This window comes from Oncorhynchus clarkii, chromosome 12 (assembly GCF_045791955.1).
Source record: "Oncorhynchus clarkii lewisi isolate Uvic-CL-2024 chromosome 12, UVic_Ocla_1.0, whole genome shotgun sequence".
In the NCBI taxonomy this organism is placed as follows: Eukaryota; Metazoa; Chordata; class Actinopteri; order Salmoniformes; family Salmonidae; genus Oncorhynchus; species Oncorhynchus clarkii.
Window position 1 is genome coordinate 87,973,692 of NC_092158.1, and position 21,565 is coordinate 87,995,256.

Below are 21,565 nucleotides of genomic sequence, written 5' to 3' on the forward strand. Positions count from 1 at the left end.
ATCTTGTTCTTCTGGAAGTCTAGGGGCAGTCGGCACTCATCCAGACCATCAAAGATGAACAGAACTTTGTACTTGTCATAATTGGAGATCCTTGATTGTTTGGTTTCCATTGAGAAGTGATTGAGAAGTTCAATCAAAGTGTGTTTTTCCCCTTTCATCAAATTCAGCTCCCGAAAAGGGAATGAAAATACAAATTGGACATCCTGATTTGCTTTTCCTTCAGCCCAGTCCAGAATGAACTTCTGCACAGAGACTGTTTTTCCAATGCCAGCAACTCCCTTTGTCAACACAGTTCTGATAAGTTTGTCTTGTCCAGTTAAGGGTTTGAAGATGTCGTTACATTTGATTGCAGTCTCTGGTCTTGCTTGTTTCCTGGTTGTTGTCTCAATCTGTCTCAGCTCATGTTCATTATTGACCTCTCCTGTTCCCCCCTCTGTGATGTAGAGCTCTGTGTAGATCTTATTGAGAAGTATTGGGTTTCCTTGTTTAGCGATCCCCTCAAATACACATTGAAACTTCTTCTTTAGATGAGATTTGAGTTCACGTTGGCAAATCACAGCAAGCTCATCTGAATCTAGAAATGAAACACAGGATATCAATATTACATCTGTTTCAATGCCTAAAGTTGTACATTATTATAATTTATTATCTTACCTGCCTGTATAAATGTGTTAATGTTTTCATAATGAATTGCACACTGGTTTGACTGATTATATTATTATTGGTTTAATTGGTGGAATAGTTAATGAATAATAATTATCTGTCTCTTCTGTCTAAATTAATCAACACATCCCTGCTGCTACTTGATGAGGTCACTAGGTGTTTTGTTAAGGCTGCTACAATATCATTGAGTTACACAGCTCCTTTAGCTGTACTTTAGCTACAGATTTTAAATGTTTGTTGTAAAACAGCATTCAACATGAGGTAGACAGCTCTAACTTTTCTCCAGTGTGTCAGCAAGCTCCTTCTGGTTCATTTTCCTCAGGACGTGCAGTGTGATCTTCAGAGCCCCCTCTCTGGCACTGCTCTCCTGCTTCTCATCTTCAGCATCCACCACTTCCTTATCCTGCTTCTGACTCTCAAAGCCTTGTGGGAGTTCTGGATTAAGAAACCTCTTGAACATCTTCAGCTCGTTCTTCACAAATGTCATAATATTCTCTTCAAGCAACTGAAATAAATAAATTAAATCATTTAAGCAAGATAAGAAATACTTTGTCATGAACACATTAATGAATGATTGACAGATCAACTTTACTGGAGGTAAACAAAAACAAATGTACATAACAGGACCACATACACTGAATATGGAGGCCAGGTCTGTTTGATGACTCTGGGAAGACTGACCACTGAGAATCTTTGACTCTGATCTCTCCTGTTGGTTTCTGTGGACAAAAGATGAGATTACCTCATCCAGGGAGTGCACTCACACACACACAGGGAATGATAACAGATGTACATTTTAGTGTGAAATACTTACTTACGAGCCCTTTCCAACAATGCATTTAAAAAGTACGAAAAATCGGATAAATAAGGAGATGGTAACACAATAAAATAACAATATCGAGGAAATAAGGAGTACCAGTCCTTTATTTAAACACACTGGGTCAATGTGCAGGGGTACCAGGTAGTTGAGGTAATAATGAGACTATAAGGAGTACCAGTACTGAGTCAATGTGCAGGGGTACCAGGTAGTTGAGGTAATAATGAGACTATAAGGAGTACCAGTACTGAGTCAATGTGCAGGGGTACCAGGTAGTTGTGGTAATATGTACATGTAGGTAGGGGTAAAAGTGACTAGGCAATCAGGATAGAGATTACATCTCCTCCAGGGAGTGCACACTTTGTCATACACACACACAGGGAGGGAATGTTGTGTTTGTTTGATATTGTTGTAGGTTGAAAAAATTGTTTGCCTATGGATTATGAAAACAACAAACAGAAATGGGAAAATGGGAGAGGAGAAATTACTACAGACAGTGTTGTTTAACTCCCTGACCATGACCCATGAGTTCTTCTTACCTTTCTTCAGTAGAAAAGTCTCTCTCTCCAAACTGTAGAGGTTGAATCATAGACTGGTCACTCTTCATGGACAGACCGCTGGGCACAGGGGAGGCTGGTCCCTTCTGCTTGATTGGACTTCAACACAACAGAGACAAACATTTCATCTCATCTACTCTGAGCTCAGATTGGGAAACATAAGAGGAGTTTCATTCCAAAACGCTGTTTATCCATTTCCAGAAATGTTGGTAAATTAGCTTTATTGTTTCAAGAAATTCTGAAAGAGATTGTTGTGTTTTTTCACGAGCTAATCATGGCGATTGTTCAATGACAGACATGTATTTGTTTAAAATCTAATCACTTGATGGTTTCTTTTCAGAGACAAATAATCATGTTATTTTTCAAAATGCTAAATATCTGCCTCACTCTCAGAGAAATAAGTAGTACTGCTAGGTTTTACACTGTCAAATGTAACAAATAACTACATTTATAATAAAGAACTGTACACATATTAAAAAATAACTATTCAATACAGTAATAAATAAATATAAATAAATATTTCCATTCAACATTTTAGTAATTTAGCAGATGCTCTTATCCAGGGCCTGGTTTCCCAAAAGCATTTTAAGGCTACCTTCATTTTTAGAACCTTCGTAGGAGCATCGTTAAATCTCAGATCTGTTTTCTAAAACAATCCTTATTAACGTTGCACTTGAAACTGTTAATATTCTAACGCATGTCTCAGACCTCCGTGTGTGAAGGAGAGCGACCCTCCTCTACGTATTTTACTGGTTTGTGCCTCACTAACTCCGCCCCCAGTTAGAAGGGAATAAATCAGCCCAAGAGTTAACACACAGGAACTTTATTTAAACACACTGAGGAAGATTAACATGGGGATTTTTATTTATTTAATATGAACTGTTGTCCTCCTTCCACTATGTCTCCCTGTAGGGAACAACAGCTTACACACGTTACCAGTCCACTATGTCTCCCTGTAGGGAACAACAGCTTACACACGTTACCAGTCCACTATGTCTCCCTGTAAGGAACAACAGCTTACACACGTTACCAGTCCACTATGTCTCCCTGTAGGGAACAACAGCTTACACACGTTACCAGTCCACTATGTCTCCCTGTAGGGAACAACAGCTTACACACGTTACCAGTCCACTATGTCTCCCTGTAGGGAACAACAGCTTACACACGTTACCAGTCCACTATGTCTCCCTGTCATGGCTTTTGCACCATCAGTACAGATACCAACACATCTTGACCACCAAAGTCTATTTGATGTCACAAAGCTGTCCAGTAAATATCCTCTCCTGTTGTCCTGGTTTCCAGTGGTTTGCAGAAGAGGATGTCTTCCTTAATAGACCCCATAAACGTAACAGACATGTGCCAGGCCCGCTACGTCTGTTGACTCATCCAGCTGTAATGCATAGAATTCACTGGCTTGTATGTGAAGCAGTAATTGTTTCAAAACATCCCCTGCCATGTCACTGATGCGTCGTGAAACAATGTTTGATGAAGGCATTGTCTGTATAGTTTTTGTTGGCCTTTCCCCATTGTTACAGCCATATCCGCGGCAGCAGGAAGAATTATGTCCTCTACAATAGTATGGGTCTTGCCTGTCCTAGCCGTCGGTAGCTCACCATATAAGACTCTTCTAGCCCCTTCTTATTAATGGTATCTGTTGCTTTTATACAATCTTACTACTCGAAAGTCACCTTATTTCTCGCTCAAAACACTCCTGTGGCTTATTTTTCAAATTGGCATGTTTTGTTTCTAAATGTAAGTGAATATTTAAATCGCTATTTGTGAATTTATGAAACCTGTGCCGCAAGAAAAATATTTTGATGTGGGGTGCTGTCCTCAAACAATCGCATGTTTTCGCTGTAATAGCTACTGTAAATCGGACAGTGCAGTTAGATGAACAAGAATTTAAGCTTTCAACCGATATAAGACACCTATATGTACCTAAAATGTTTAATATCGATAATTTTTATGATTATTTATTTGAATTGCACGCCCTCCAGTTTCACCGGAAGTTGTCCCGCTAGCGTGACACCTAGGCCTAAACGTTTTTTTAAAGAGGTACCAGAAGGTGTCTGGATAATAAACTCATGAGCTGTCCTAACCAGTTAAGAGGTACCAGCAGGTATCTGGATAATAGAAACATACAGCTAGTCAGTGGTTCCTGAACCACATATAAATGCTTTGGAGCAGTGGCAACCTGTTATTCAGGGCAAAGGTAACAAAATGTGGCAGAATCCTTTTTTTCCTTTAAGAGCCCGACGAGCCTGAAGCCTTCTGAGAATTCGTAGGCGATCTAATAAACTCCCCCTGCCTTCCATTCTGCTAGCAAACACGCAATCTTTGGAAAATAAAATCGATGACTTACGCAGGTTAAACTACCAACGGGACATTCAAAACTGTAATATCTTATGCTTCACGGAGACGTGGCTGAACGACGACATTATCAACATACAGCTGGCTGGTTATACACTGCACCGGCAGGATAGAACAGCGGCATCTGGTAAGACAAGGGGCGGCGGACTATTTTTATAACAGCTGGTGCACGATATCTAAGGAAGTCTCAAGGTTTTGCTCATCTGAGATAGAGTATCTCATGATAAGCTGTAGACCACACTATCTACATACCACCACAGTCAGAGGCTGGCACTAAGACCGCACTGAATGAGCTGTATTCCGCCATAAGCAAACAGGAAAACGCTCACCCAGAGGCGACGCTCCTAGTGGCTGGGAATTTTAATGCAGGGAAACTTAAATCAGTCTTATCAAATTTCTATCAGCATGTTAAATCTTGGTCCAAAAGGCTTCTAAACAGCTTCTACCCCCAAGCCATAAGACTCGTGAACATCTAAAAAAAAATGGCTACCCAGACTATTTGCATTGTCCCCACTCCTTTGCAGAGTCACTTTAAACACCTACCTACATGGACATATTACCTCGACTAACTGGTGCCACCGCACGTTGACTTTGTAATGGTACCTCCTTGTATATAGTCTCGCTATTGTTATTTTACTGCTGCTCTTTAATTACTTGTTACTTTTAACTCTTATTTGAATTTTTTAAAACTGCATTGTTGTTTAAGGACTCGTAAGTAAGCATTTCACTGTAAGGTCTACTACACCTGTTGTATTCAGCATTTCACTGTAAGGTCTACTACACCTGTTGTATTCAGCATTTCACTCTAAGGTCTACCTACACCTGTTGTATTCAGCATTTCACTGTAAGGTCTACTACACCTGTTGTATTCAGCATTTCACTGTAAGGTCTACTACACCTGTTGTATTCAGCATTTCACTGTAAGGTCTACTACACCTGTTGTATTCAGCATTTCACTGTAAGGTCTACCTACACCTGTTGTATTCAGCATTTCACTGTAAGGTCTACTACATCTGTTGTATTCAGCATTTCACTGTAAGGTCTACTACACCTGTTGTATTCAGCATTTCACTGTAAGGTCTACTACACCTGTTGTATTCAGCATTTCACTGTAAGGTCTACTACACCTGTTGTATTCAGCATTTCACTGTAAGGTCTACTACACCTGTTGTAGTAGACCTTACAGTGAAATGCTGAATACAACAGGTGTAGTAGACCTTACAGTGAAATGCTGAATACATCTGTTGTATTCAGCATTTCACTGTAAGGTCTACTACACCTGTTGTATTCAGCATTTCACTGTAAGGTCTACTACACCTGTTGTATTCAGCATTTCACTGTAAGGTCTACTACACCTGTTGTATTCAGCATTTCACTGTAAGGTCTACTACATCTGTTGTATTCAGCATTTCACTGTAAGGTCTACCTACACCTGTTGTATTCAGCATTTCACTGTAAGGTCTACTACACATGTTGTATTCAGCATTTCACTGTAAGGTCTACTACATCTGTTGTATTCAGCATTTCACTGTAAGGTCTACTACACCTGCTGTATTCAGCATTTCACTGTAAGGTCTACTACACCTGTTGTATTCAGCATTTCACTGTGAGGTCTACTACACCTGTTGTATTCAGCATTTCACTGTAAGGTCTACTACACCTGTTGTATTCAGCATTTCACTGTAAGGTCTACCTACACCTGTTGTATTCAGCATTTCACTGTAAGGTCTACCTACACCTGTTGTATTCAGCATTTCAATGTAAGGTCTACCTACACCTGTTGTATTCAGCATTTCACTGTAAGGTCTACTACACCTGTTGTATTCAGCATTTCACTGTGAGGTCTACTACACCTGTTGTATTCAGCATTTCACTGTAAGGTCTACCTACACCTGTTGTATTCAGCATTTCACTGTAAGGTCTACTACACCTGTTGTATTCAGCATTTCACTGTAAGGTCTACTACACCTGTTGTATTCAGCATTTCACTGTAAGGTCTACTACACCTGTTGTATTCAGCATTTCACTGTAAGGTCTACTACACCTGTTGTATTCAGCATTTCACTGTGAGGTCTACTACACCTGTTGTATTCAGCATTTCACTGTAAGGTCTACTACACCTGTTGTATTCAGCATTTCACTGTAAGGTCTACTACACCTGTTGTATTCAGCATTTCACTGTAAGGTCTACTACACCTGTTGTATTCAGCATTTCACTGTAAGGTCTACTACACCTGTTGTATTCAGCATTTCACTGTAAGGTCTACTACACCTGTTGTATTCAGCATTTCACTGTAAGGTCTACTACACCTGTTGTATTCAGCATTTCACTGTAAGGTCTACTACACCTGTTGTATTCAGCATTTCACTGTAAGGTCTACTACACCTGTTGTATTCGGTGCATGTGACTGATTTTAAGTGTTTCCACAAATCCGTATGGGAAAATGTATGGTGGAAAAACTATTGGAACAATTTCCCTGTTTGACCGCTAGGTGTTATAATACCCATAACACCTCCACTGTGGGGCTCTATAGCTCAAATGAAATGGGATGATCTAGAGCACATATGTCAGAGTCAAGGCCCGCGGGCCACATCCGGCCCGCAAGAAGGTTTTTTACGGCCCCTGGGATGATCTTGATTTATTATTAGAACCGGCCCGCAGCAAGCCGGCAGCCCGCAGATCTTTTACACGCACCAATACTACATTTCCCACAATGCAAAGGTGACGCACCGAGCAGTAGGCTGCTTCATTTCAATATTTATTGGCACAGCAGTCGTCAGCATCACAGTAAAATTAACTTTCAGATACCCATCAAAAATGGCAAAACGGAAGGTGGATACTGAGAACCGGGGGTTTCAAACAAGGTGGGAGTCGGAGTATATGTTCACGAAGGTAGCTGGAATACCTGTGTGTCTTCTGTGTGGAGAAAGTGTGGCGGTACTGAAAGAGTATAATCTGAGACGACATTATGAAACGAAACACGCGGACAAAAACAAGAATATGGACATGGAACAAAGGCTACAAAAGGCAGAGGAATTAAAACGAGGCCTCAAATCTCGACAGGCTCTGTTCAAAAAAGCCAAATCACAAGGCCAGGCTGCTGTCAAGGCCAGTTTTATTTTGGCAGAAGAGATCGCTAAATCAGCCCGGCCATTTACGGAGGGGGATTTCATCAAAAACTGCATGATTAAAGTTTGTGACGAAGTTTGCCCAGAAAAAAGGCAACTCTTTTTAAATGTGAGTCTGAGCAGAAACACCATTGCCGAGAGAGTAGACCAGTTGTCCATCAATCTAAAAGAGCAGCTTGTGAAAAAGGGAAAAGATTTTATTGCATATTCCTTGGCTGTGGATGAGAGCACCGACATTTCTGACATTGCCCAGTTGTCAATTTTCATCCGCGGAGTGGACTCCAACCTAAGCGTGACAGAGGAGTTTTTGGCTTTACGTCCTATGCATGGCACAACTACGGGGCATGATTTGTATGAAGAGGTGTCAAGATGTGTAAATGAGATGGAGCTGCCTTGGGAAAAACTCGTGGGTTTGACAACCGACGGAGCACCTGCGATGTGTGGACACAGGAGCGGACTGGTGGCGAAGATACGGGAAAAGATGCAAGAGGAAAACGCGACAGGTGAGCTGACAGCTTATCATTGTATCATACACCAGGAAGCGTTGTGCGGTAAAGCCTTGAAAATGGAGCATGTAATGAGCATCATCACGCGCACAGTTAACTTTATCAGAGCCAAAGGTTTGAATCACCGCCAGTTCAAGGCATTTCTGACGGAGTTAGAAACGGAGCATGGTGATTTGCCTTATCACACAGAGGTGCGATGGCTAAGCCAGGGAAAGGTGCTTCAAAGATGTTTCGAGCTTCGTGAGGAGATTTGTCTGTTCTTGGACAGCAAAGGGAAAGACACAACACAACTCCGAGACGAAATGTTTCTGTGTGAAATGGCTTTTCTGTGTGACATTACGAGTCATCTGAATGCAATAAACTTGCAGCTGCAGGGTCGGGATCGTGTCATCTCTGATATGTACAGTACAGTGAAGGCATTTAAAACCAAACTGACTCTGTGGGAGACGCAGATGCGGAAAGAAAATTTGAGCCACTTTCCCAGCTGCCAGACCATGAAAGAGAAGCTCTCTACCAGTGCGTTCCCGAGCACACAGTTGGCTGATAAAATAGGTATGCTTGCCGCTGACTTTCGACGCCGATTTGCTGACTTTGAAGCACAAAAAAGCAGGTTGGAACTGCTCGGTAACCCATTTGCTGTTGACGTGGAAAGCTCACCACCAAACCTCCAAATGGAGTTGATTGACCTCCAATGCAATGATGCACTGAGGGCAAAATATGCGGCAGTGGGTGCTGCGGAGTTCGCCCGTTTCCTCCCCGGCACAATGCCCCAGCTGCGCATCCAGGCTGCTCAAACGTTGTCTATGTTTGGCAGCACATACCTGTGTGAACAACTGTTTTCTTTGATGAACCTGAACAAAACATCACACAGAAGTCGACTTACTGCTGAACACCTCCACTCAATTCTGAGGATTTCTTCAGCTCAGAGCCTTACCCCGAACATTGATGAACTTGTGGAAAAGATGGGACACCACCAAGTATCACCCTCAACCTCAAACAAGTGAACATTACTGTGCAATCACATATTTAGAGTTTTTACTCAGTTCAAGTTTAAAAGTTAAAATTTAATATTTGTTTTCACTGCATGTTACTTCTCCTTAAACAAAGTGTTGTTTTTGATTAATAGATTTTTGCACTTTATTTTTTTGTATTTCAATCCAATTATATTTTAAAAATATTTCAGTTGAGTGGATGATAGAAAATTGCTATTATTGTTTTTTCTTTGAAGTAAATTTAGCCCACTTTTGCTAAAATAGAAAATATAGTCTACTGATGGTGCCTTGAATACCGGTTTCTTTCATTTAATGTTCATGTTATGGGGATATTTATATAAAGGAAATTTGTCTTTTGTGTCTGTTGAAAATTAAAGATTACTGACAGAGCCATAAGAAAATATTGCTTTATTTATCTGATCATATTGTAATATATTTGTTAGGTTTTCAGTAGGTTCAATTAGGTTCACTAGACTATATGCGTCATTTAAAAATTTTTCAATGAACATTCGAACAGTCCGGCCCTCGTCTTGTAGCTGATTTTTTTATTTGGCCCTCCGTCCATTTGACTTTGACAACCCTGATCTAGAGAATGCAGCCATTTTTGTTTCATCTTGCTGTGGTGTTCTCAGCCAAATTTTCTGCCCTCAAAATGAAAAAATAAAATAAAATACTAAATAATTTCATATAATTTAACTGACCACTTTCTCTTGGTCACAGACGGACAAAATCACGTTGTGTTTACAGCTGAAGATGTAACAAGTCTGCACACATTTGAATGGTGTCTCTGCACCGCTCAGTGGACGTTTAGGAGAAAAGGTCATACACTAAAATCTATGAATAAAAAAATCTTAGAACAGTAATATTCTACACATACATTGAAGGTACTTATAAGCCTTAATTTCTGATGTAAAAAACACAAATGTGAAGAAATGGTGGATACAGCATTTTGGATATAAACTTTTCATAAGTTCTTAAACAAAATTGTCATCTCACCTCTTAGATTTGGTGACATGTTTCCCAGAGAGACTCATTTTAGAGGCAGGGCGCCCCTCCTCTCTCTCCCCAGAGAGACTCATTATCGAACACTGACCCTTAAACAGAGATCCAACATGTTGGTTGTGGTTATTAACACAGTGACAACTAAACAGAGATCCAACATGTTGGTTGTGGTTAACACAGTGACAACTAAACAGAGATCCAACATGTTGGTTGTGGTTATTAACACAGTGACAACTAAACAGAGATCCAACATGTTGGTTGTGGTTATTAACACAGTGACAACTAAACAGAGATCCAACATGTTGGTTGTGGTTATTAACACAGTGACAACTAAACAGAGATCCAACATGTTGGTTGTGGTTATTAACACAGTGACAACTAAACAGAGATCCAACATGTTGGTTGTGGTTATTAACACAGTGACAACTAAACAGAGATCCAACATGTTGGTTGTGGTTATTAACACAGTGACAACTAAACAGAGATCCAACATGTTGGTTGTGGTTATTAACACAGTGACAACTAAACAGAGATCCAACATGTTGGTTGTGGTTATTAACACAGTGACAACTAAACAGAGATCCAACATGTTGGTTGTGGTTATTAACACAGTGACAACTAAACAGAGATCCAACATGTTGGTTGTGGTTAACATAGTGACAACTAAACAGAGATCCAACATGTTGGTTGTGGTTATTAACACAGTGACAACTAAACAGAGATCCAACATGTTGGTTGTGGTTATTAACACAGTGACAACTAAACAGAGATCCAACATGTTGGTTGTGGTTATTAACACAGTGACAACTAAACAGAGATCCAACATGTTGGTTGTGGTTATTAACACAGTGACAACTAAACAGAGATCCAACATGTTGGTTGTGGTTATTAACACAGTGACAACTAAACAGAGATCCAACATGTTGGTTGTGGTTATTAACACAGTGACAACTAAACAGAGATCCAACATGTTGGTTGTGGTTATTAACACAGTGACAACTAAACAGAGATCCAACATGTTGGTTGTGGTTATTAACACAGTGACAACTAAACAGAGATCCAACATGTTGGTTGTGGTTATTAACACAGTGACAACTAAACAGAGATCCAACATGTTGGTTGTGGTTATTAACACAGTGACAACTAAACAGAGATCCAACATGTTGGTTGTGGTTAACACAGTGACAACTAAACAGAGATCCAACATGTTGGTTGTGGTTATTAACACAGTGACAACTAAACAGAGATCCAACATGTTGGTTGTGGTTATTAACACAGTGACAACTAAACAGAGATCCAACATGTTGGTTGTGGTTATTAACACAGTGACAACTAAACAGAGATCCAACATGTTGGTTGTGGTTAACACAGTGACAACTAAACAGAGATCCAACATGTTGGTTGTGGTTAACACAGTGACAACTAAACAGAGATCCAACATGTTGGTTGTGGTTATTAACACAGACAACTAAACAGAGATCCAACGTGTTGGTTGTGGTTAACACAGTGACAACTAAACAGAGATCCAACATGTTGGTTGTGGTTATTAACACAGTGACAACTAAACAGAGATCCAACATGTTGGTTGTGGTTATTAACACAGTGACAACTAAACAGAGATCCAACATGTTGGTTGTGGTTATTAACACAGACAACTAAACAGAGATCCAACATGTTGGTTGTGGTTAACACAGTGACAACTAAACAGAGATCCAACATGTTGGTTGTGGTTATTAACACAGTGACAACTAAACAGAGATCCAACATGTTGGTTGTGGTTATTAACACAGTGACAACTAAACAGAGATCCAACATGTTGGTTGTGGTTATTAACACAGTGACAACTAAACAGAGATCCAACATGTTGGTTGTGGTTATTAACACAGTGACAACTAAACAGAGATCCAACATGTTGGTTGTGGTTATTAACACAGTGACAACTAAACAGACAACTAAACAGAGATCCAACATGTTGGTTGTGGTTAACACAGTGACAACTAAACAGAGATCCAACATGTTGGTTGTGGTTATTAACACAGTGACAACTAAACAGAGATCCAACATGTTGGTTGTGGTTATTAACACAGTGACAACTAAACAGAGATCCAACATGTTGGTTGTGGTTATTAACACAGTGACAACTAAACAGAGATCCAACATGTTGGTTGTGGTTATTAACACAGTGACAACTAAACAGAGATCCAACATGTTGGTTGTGGTTATTAACACAGTGACAACTAAACAGAGATCCAACATGTTGGTTGTGGTTAACACAGTGACAACTAAACAGAGATCCAACATGTTGGTTGTGGTTAACACAGTGACAACTAAACAGAGATCCAACATGTTGGTTGTGGTTATTAACACAGTGACAACTAAACAGAGATCCAACATGTTGGTTGTGGTTATTAACACAGTGACAACTAAACAGAGATCCAACATGTTGGTTGTGGTTATTAACACAGTGACAACTAAACAGAGATCCAACATGTTGGTTGTGGTTATTAACACAGTGACAACTAAACAGAGATCCAACATGTTGGTTGTGGTTATTAACACAGTGACAACTAAACAGAGATCCAACATGTTGGTTGTGGTTATTAACACAGTGACAACTAAACAGAGATCCAACATGTTGGTTGTGGTTATTAACACAGTGAGTGACAACTAAACAGAGATCCAACATGTTGGTTGTGGTTATTAACACAGTGACAACTAAACAGAGATCCAACATGTTGGTTGTGGTTATTAACACAGTGACAACTAAACAGAGATCCAACATGTTGGTTGTGGTTATTAACACAGTGACAACTAAACAGAGATCCAACATGTTGGTTGTGGTTATTAACACAGTGACAACTAAACAGAGATCCAACATGTTGGTTGTGGTTATTAACACAGTGACAACTAAACAGAGATCCAACATGTTGGTTGTGGTTATTAACACAGTGACAACTAAACAGAGATCCAACATGTTGGTTGTGGTTATTAACACAGTGACAACTAAACAGAGATCCAACATGTTGGTTGTGGTTATTAACACAGTGACAACTAAACAGAGATCCAACATGTTGGTTGTGGTTATTAACACAGTGACAACTAAACAGAGATCCAACATGTTGGTTGTGGTTATTAACACAGTGACAACTAAACAGAGATCCAACATGTTGGTTGTGGTTAACACAGTGACAACTAAACAGAGATCCAACATGTTGGTTGTGGTTATTAACACAGTGACAACTAAACAGAGATCCAACATGTTGGTTGTGGTTATTAACACAGTGACAACTAAACAGAGATCCAACATGTTGGTTGTGGTTATTAACACAGTGACAACTAAACAGAGATCCAACATGTTGGTTGTGGTTATTAACACAGTGACAACTAAACAGAGATCCAACATGTTGGTTGTGGTTATTAACACAGTGACAACTAAACAGAGATCCAACATGTTGGTTGTGGTTATTAAACAGAGATCCAACATGTTGGTTGTGGTTATTAACACAGTGACAACTAAACAGAGATCCAACATGTTGGTTGTGGTTATTAACACAGTGACAACTAAACAGAGATCCAACATGTTGGTTGTGGTTATTAACACAGTGACAACTAAACAGAGATCCAACATGTTGGTTGTGGTTATTAACAGTGACACAGTGACAAGTGACAACTAAACAGAGATCCAACATGTTGGTTGTGGTTAACACAGTGACAACTAAACAGAGATCCAACATGTTGGTTGTGGTTATTAACACAGTGACAACTAAACAGAGATCCAACATGTTGGTTGTGGTTATTAACACAGTGACAACTAAACAGAGATCCAACATGTTGGTTGTGGTTATTAACACAGTGACAACTAAACAGAGATCCAACATGTTGGTTGTGGTTAACACAGTGACAACTAAACAGAGATCCAACATGTTGGTTGTGGTTATTAACACAGTGACAACTAAACAGAGATCCAACATGTTGGTTGTGGTTATTAACACAGTGACAACTAAACAGAGATCCAACATGTTGGTTGTGGTTATTAACACAGTGACAACTAAACAGAGATCCAACATGTTGGTTGTGGTTATTAACACAGTGACAACTAAACAGAGATCCAACATGTTGGTTGTGGTTATTAACACAGTGACAACTAAACAGAGATCCAACATGTTGGTTGTGGTTATTAACACAGTGACAACTAAACAGAGATCCAACATGTTGGTTGTGGTTATTAACACAGTGACAACTAAACAGAGATCCAACATGTTGGTTGTGGTTATTAACACAGTGACAACTAAACAGAGATCCAACATGTTGGTTGTGGTTATTAACACAGTGACAACTAAACAGAGATCCAACATGTTGGTTGTGGTTATCAACTAAACAGAGATCCAACATGTTGGTTGTGGTTATTAACACAGTGACAACTAAACAGAGATCCAACATGTTGGTTGTGGTTATTAACACAGTGACAACTAAACAGAGATCCAACATGTTGGTTGTGGTTATTAACACAGTGACAACTAAACAGAGATCCAACATGTTGGTTGTGGTTATTAACACAGTGACAACTAAACAGAGATCCAACATGTTGGTTGTGGTTATTAACACAGTGACAACTAAACAGAGATCCAACATGTTGGTTGTGGTTATTAACACAGTGACAACTAAACAGAGATCCAACATGTTGGTTGTGGTTATTAACACAGTGACAACTAAACAGAGATCCAACATGTTGGTTGTGGTTATTAACACAGTGACAACTAAACAGAGATCCAACATGTTGGTTGTGGTTATTGACAACTACAGTGACAACTAAACAGAGATCCAACATGTTGGTTGTGGTTATTAACACAGTGACAACTAAACAGAGATCCAACATGTTGGTTGTGGTTATTAACACAGTGACAACTAAACAGAGATCCAACATGTTGGTTGTGGTTATTAACACAGTGACAACTAAACAGAGATCCAACATGTTGGTTGTGGTTATTAACACAGTGACAACTAAACAGAGATCCAACATGTTGGTTGTGGTTATTAACACAGTGACAACTAAACAGAGATCCAACATGTTGGTTGTGGTTATTAACACAGTGACAACTAAACAGAGATCCAACATGTTGGTTGTGGTTATTAACACAGTGACAACTAAACAGAGATCCAACATGTTGGTTGTGGTTATTAACACAGTGACAACTAAACAGAGATCCAACATGTTGGTTGTGGTTATTAACACAGTGACAACTAAACAGAGATCCAACATGTTGGTTGTGGTTAACACAGTGACAACTAAACAGAGATCCAACATGTTGGTTGTGGTTATTAACACAGTGACAACTAAACAGAGATCCAACATGTTGGTTGTGGTTATTAACACAGTGACAACTAAACAGAGATCCAACATGTTGGTTGTGGTTATTAACACAGTGACAACTAAACAGAGATCCAACATGTTGGTTGTGGTTAACATAGTGACAACTAAACAGAGATCCAACATGTTGGTTGTGGTTATTAACACAGTGACAACTAAACAGAGATCCAACATGTTGGTTGTGGTTATTAACACAGTGACAACTAAACAGAGATCCAACATGTTGGTTGTGGTTATTAACACAGTGACAACTAAACAGAGATCCAACATGTTGGTTGTGGTTATTAACACAGTGACAACTAAACAGAGATCCAACATGTTGGTTGTGGTTATTAACACAGTGACAACTAAACAGAGCTCCAACATGTTGGTTGTGGTTATTAACACAGTGACAACTAAACAGAGATCCAACATGTTGGTTGTGGTTATTAACACAGTGACAACTAAACAGAGATCCAACATGTTGGTTGTGGTTATTAACACAGTGACAACTAAACAGAGATCCAACATGTTGGTTGTGGTTATTAACACAGTGACAACTAAACAGAGATCCAACATGTTGGTTGTGGTTATTAACACAGTGACAACTAAACAGAGATCCAACATGTTGGTTGTGGTTATTAACACAGTGACAACTAAACAGAGATCCAACATGTTGGTTGTGGTTATTAACACAGTGACAACTAAACAGAGATCCAACATGTTGGTTGTGGTTATTAACACAGTGACAACTAAACAGAGATCCAACATGTTGGTTGTGGTTATTAACACAGTGACAACTAAACAGAGATCCAACATGTTGGTTGTGGTTATTAACACAGTGACAACTAAACAGAGATCCAACATGTTGGTTGTGGTTATTAACACAGTGACAACTAAACAGAGATCCAACATGTTGGTTGTGGTTATTAACACAGTGACAACTAAACAGAGATCCAACATGTTGGTTGTGGTTATTAACACAGTGACAACTAAACAGAGATCCAACGTGTTGGTTGTGGTTAACACAGTGACAACTAAACAGAGATCCAACATGTTGGTTGTGGTTAACACAGTGACAACTAAACAGAGATCCAACATGTTGGTTGTGGTTATTAACACAGTGACAACTAAACAGAGATCCAACATGTTGGTTGTGGTTATTAACACAGTGACAACTAAACAGAGATCCAACATGTTGGTTGTGGTTATTAACACAGTGACAACTAAACAGAGATCCAACATGTTGGTTGTGGTTATTAACACAGTGACAACTAAACAGAGATCCAACGTGTTGGTTGTGGTTAACACAGTGACAACTAAACAGAGATCCAACATGTTGGTTGTGGTTAACACAGTGACAACTAAACAGAGATCCAACATGTTGGTTGTGGTTATTAACACAGTGACAACTAAACAGAGATCCAACATGTTGGTTGTGGTTAACACAGTGACAACTAAACAGAGATCCAACATGTTGGTTGTGGTTATTAACACAGTGACAACTAAACAGAGATCCAACATGTTGGTTGTGGTTATTAACACAGTGACAACTAAACAGAGATCCAACATGTTGGTTGTGGTTATTAACACAGTGACAACTAAACAGAGATCCAACATGTTGGTTGTGGTTATTAACACAGTGACAACTAAACAGAGATCCAACATGTTGGTTGTGGTTAACACAGTGACAACTAAACAGAGATCCAACATGTTGGTTGTGGTTATTAACACAGTGACAACTAAACAGAGATCCAACATGTTGGTTGTGGTTAACACAGTGACAACTAAACAGAGATCCAACATGTTGGTTGTGGTTATTAACACAGTGACAACTAAACAGAGATCCAACATGTTGGTTGTGGTTATTAACACAGTGACAACTAAACAGAGATCCAACATGTTGGTTGTGGTTATTAACACAGTGACAACTAAACAGAGATCCAACATGTTGGTTGTGGTTATTAACACAGTGACAACTAAACAGAGATCCAACATGTTGGTTGTGGTTAACACAGTGACAACTAAACAGAGATCCAACATGTTGGTTGTGGTTATTAACACAGTGACAACTAAACAGAGATCCAACATGTTGGTTGTGGTTATTAACACAGTGACAACTAAACAGAGATCCAACATGTTGGTTGTGGTTAACACAGTGACAACTAAACAGAGATCCAACATGTTGGTTGTGGTTATTAACACAGTGACAACTAAACAGAGATCCAACATGTTGGTTGTGGTTATTAACACAGTGACAACTAAACAGAGATCCAACATGTTGGTTGTGGTTATTAACACAGTGACAATTCATTATTGAATGTCTTTTGGTTCTATTTTATTCATTATCTCTTAGAAATAAAACATTACTAACAGACAAAAACATTCAGGTTATTTTAGGCAATCACATGAACATGTAGTCATGACGGCACTGAGCCTTTTTGGAGAATACTTTGGGAGTGATTTTAGACCATTCCTCCATACAGAATCCTTAAAAACTGCAGGAAGATAAAAAATAAACACACAATAATGAAACAAAGTTCCCTAATTGACGGGAGGTTTTAATCTTAGTCATTTACACACCAGCCTTTTACTACTATCCCAACTTCAACATTCTACCAACATCACATCATACATAAATAATCCCTGGTAGGATCCTTACTACTATCCCAACTTCAACGTTCTACCAACATCATACATGAATAATCCCTGGTAGGATCCTTACTACTATCCCAACTTCAACATTCTACCAACATCACATCATACATAAATAATCCCTGGTAGGATCCTTACTACTATCCCAACTTCAACGTTCTACCAACATCATACATAAATAATCCCTGGTAGGATCCTTACTACTATCCCAACTTCAACGTTCTACCAACATCATACATAAATAATCACTGGTAGGATCCTTACTACTATCCCAACTTCAACGTTCTACCAACATCATACATTAATAATCCCTGGTAGGATCCTTACTACTATCCCAACTTCAACATTCTACCAACATCACATCATACATAAATAATCCCTGGTAGGATCCTTACTACTATCCCAACTTCAACGTTCTACCAACATCATACATAAATAATCCCTGGTAGGATCCTTACTACTATCCCAACTTCAACGTTCTACCAACATCATACATAAATAATCACTGGTAGGATCCTTACTACTATCCCAACTTCAACGTTCTATCAACATCATACATAAATAATCCCTGGTAGGATCCTTACTACTATCCCAACTTCAACGTTCTACCAACATCATACATAAATAATCCCTGGTAGGATCCTTACTACTATCCCAACTTCAACGTTCTACCAACATCATACATAAATACTCCCTGGTAGGATCCTTACTACTATCCCAACTTCAACGTTCTACCAACATCATACATGAATAATCCCTGGTAGGATCCTTACTACTATCCCAACTTCAACGTTCTACCAACATCATACATAAATAATCCCTGGTAGGATCCTTACTACTATCCCAACTTCAACATTCTACCAACATCATATCATACATAAATAATCCCTGGTAGGATCCTTACTACTATCCCAACTTCAACGTTCTATCAACATCATATCATACATAAATAATCCCTGGTAGGATCCTTACTACTATCCCGACTATCAACGTTCTACCAACATCATACATAAATACTCCCTGGTAGGATCCTTACTACTATCCCAACTTCAACATTCTACCAACATCATACATGAATAATCCCTGGTAGGATCCTTACTACTATCCCAACTTCAACATTCTACCAACATCATACATACAGTGCCTTGCGAAAGTATTCGGCCCCCTTGAACTTTGCGACCTTTTGCCACATTTCAGGCTTCAAACATAAAGATATAAAACTGTATTTTTTTGTGAAGAATCAACAACAAGTGGGACACAATTATGAAGTGGAACGACATTTATTGGATATTTCAAACTTTTTTAACAAATCAAAAACTGAAAAATTGGGCGTGCAAAATATAAATAAATAAATAAAAAATATGTAGGACAAATCACACAACACGACAAGAGAGACAACACAACACTACATGAAGAGAGAACTAAGACAACACAGCATGGCAGCACCACATGACAACACAGCATGGTAGCAACACAACATGACAACAACATGGTAGCAACACAACATGACAACAACATGGTAGCAACACAACATGACAACAACATGGTAGCAACACAACATGACAACACAACATGGTAGCAACACAACATGACAACACAGCATGGTAGCAACACAACATGACAACAACATGGTAGCAACACAACATGACAACAACATGGTAGCAACACAACAACAACATGGTAGCAACACAACAACAACATGGTAGCAACACAACATGGTAGCAACACAACATGACAACAACATGGTAGCAACACAACATGACAACATGGTAGCAACACAACATGACAACAACATGGTAGCAACACAACATGACATCAACATGGTAGCAACACAACATGACAACACAGCATGGTAGCAACACAACATGACAACAACATGGTAGCAACACAACATGACAACATGGTAGCAACACAACATGACAACAACATGGTAGCAACACAACATGGTAGCAACACAACATGACAACAACATGGTAGCAACACAACATGACAACAACATGGTAGCAACACAACATGACAACATGGTAGTAACACAACATGACAACAACATGGTAGCAACACAACATGACAACACAGCATGGTAGCAACACAACATGACAACAACATGGTAGCAACAAAACAGGGTACAAACATTATTGGGCACAGACAACAGCACAAAGGGCAAGAAGGTAGAGACAACAATACATCACGCAAAGCAGCCACAACTGTCAGTAAGAGTGTCCATGATTGAGTCTTTGAATGAAGAGATGGAGATAAAACTGCCCAGTTTGAGTGTTTGTTGCAGCTCGTTCCAGTCGTTAGCTGGAGCGAACTGAAAAGACGAGCGACCCAGGGATGTGTGTGCTTTGGGGACCTTTAACAGAATGTGACTGGCAGAACAGGTGTTGTATTAGATATCTCAGATAGGGGGGAGTGAGGCCTAAGAGGGTTTTATAAATAAGCATCAACCACAGACAGAGAGAGAGAGAGCTGTTGAGGATCATTCATTTTTTCCAAGTTGACACACCTAATATTTCGATAATATGCATATTTATATCCACAAATCTCGGTTTACATTGACGCCATATTCAGAAATGCCACCAAAATACCCGGAGTAATTACAGAGCGCTACGCCAGATAACAGAAATACTCATCACAAACTTTGACTAAAGATACATGTTCTACATATAATTCAAGATACATACACTGGTTCTTAATGCAACCGCTGTGTCAGATTATTTTTAAACGTTACGAAAAAAGCCTATCGTGCAATAAACTGACAGTGCCCAGACATAAATATATTTCTCCGCCATGTTGGAGTCAACAGAAATACGAAATTACATCATAAATATTCCCTTACCTTTGATGATCTTTCATCAGAAGGCAGTGCAAGGAGTCCTAGTTCCACAATACATCGTTGTTTTGTTCCATAATGTCCAATACTAGTGTCCAATTAGCTGCATTTGCTATCACTTTCAGCTCACGTGCCCAAAAGCTGACGCTGGTCCAGGAGAACTCGGACGAAAACTTCAAAAATATATATTCCAGGTCGAATAAACTGGTCAAACTAAGTAGAGAATCAATCTTCAGGATGTTATTTTCATATATCCTATAACGTTCCAACCGGAGCATACCTTTTCATCTGCAGCCAAATGGAAAGATGGTGACACCCACAGACAAATGCGCCACAGGGAAATGGCATTCTGCCAAGACAGTGACTATTTCCCCTCCCATTCGGTCAAAGTTCATACCAGAGGCTCCAATCCACGTTCTACTGAATGATGACATCTAGTAGTGGAAGGCGTAGGAAGTGCTAACAGATCCATATCTTATTTGGAAGTGGAGAGGCGATGACTTAAAATTAGACCCGCATACAGATTTTCACTTCCTGTTTGGAAGATTTTTTTATTTTTTATTTCACCTTTATTTAACCAGGGAGGCTAGTTGAGAACAAGTTCTCATTTACAACTGCGACCTGGCCAAGATAAAGCATAGCAGTGTGAGCAGACAACACAGAGTTACACATGGAGTAAACAATTAACAAGTCA

General features: G+C 39.3%; 1 protein-coding gene across 1 annotated transcript in view; it reads right to left on the reverse strand.

Annotated features, from left to right (window-relative positions):
* Positions 1–21,187, reverse strand: part of LOC139421585 (NACHT, LRR and PYD domains-containing protein 12-like) — a 219,466-nt gene extending 198,279 nt beyond the window's left edge. The window contains exons 1-2 of the mRNA XM_071172628.1: positions 20,878–21,187; positions 10,031–10,128 (exon numbers count right to left, since the gene is read on the reverse strand). Of these exons, the coding sequence (XP_071028729.1) occupies positions 10,031–10,113 (83 nt within the window). The 5' untranslated portion in view covers positions 10,114–10,128; positions 20,878–21,187. The remainder of the gene's footprint in view (positions 1–10,030; positions 10,129–20,877) is intronic.
* Between the last annotated feature and the right edge of the window lie 378 nt (positions 21,188–21,565).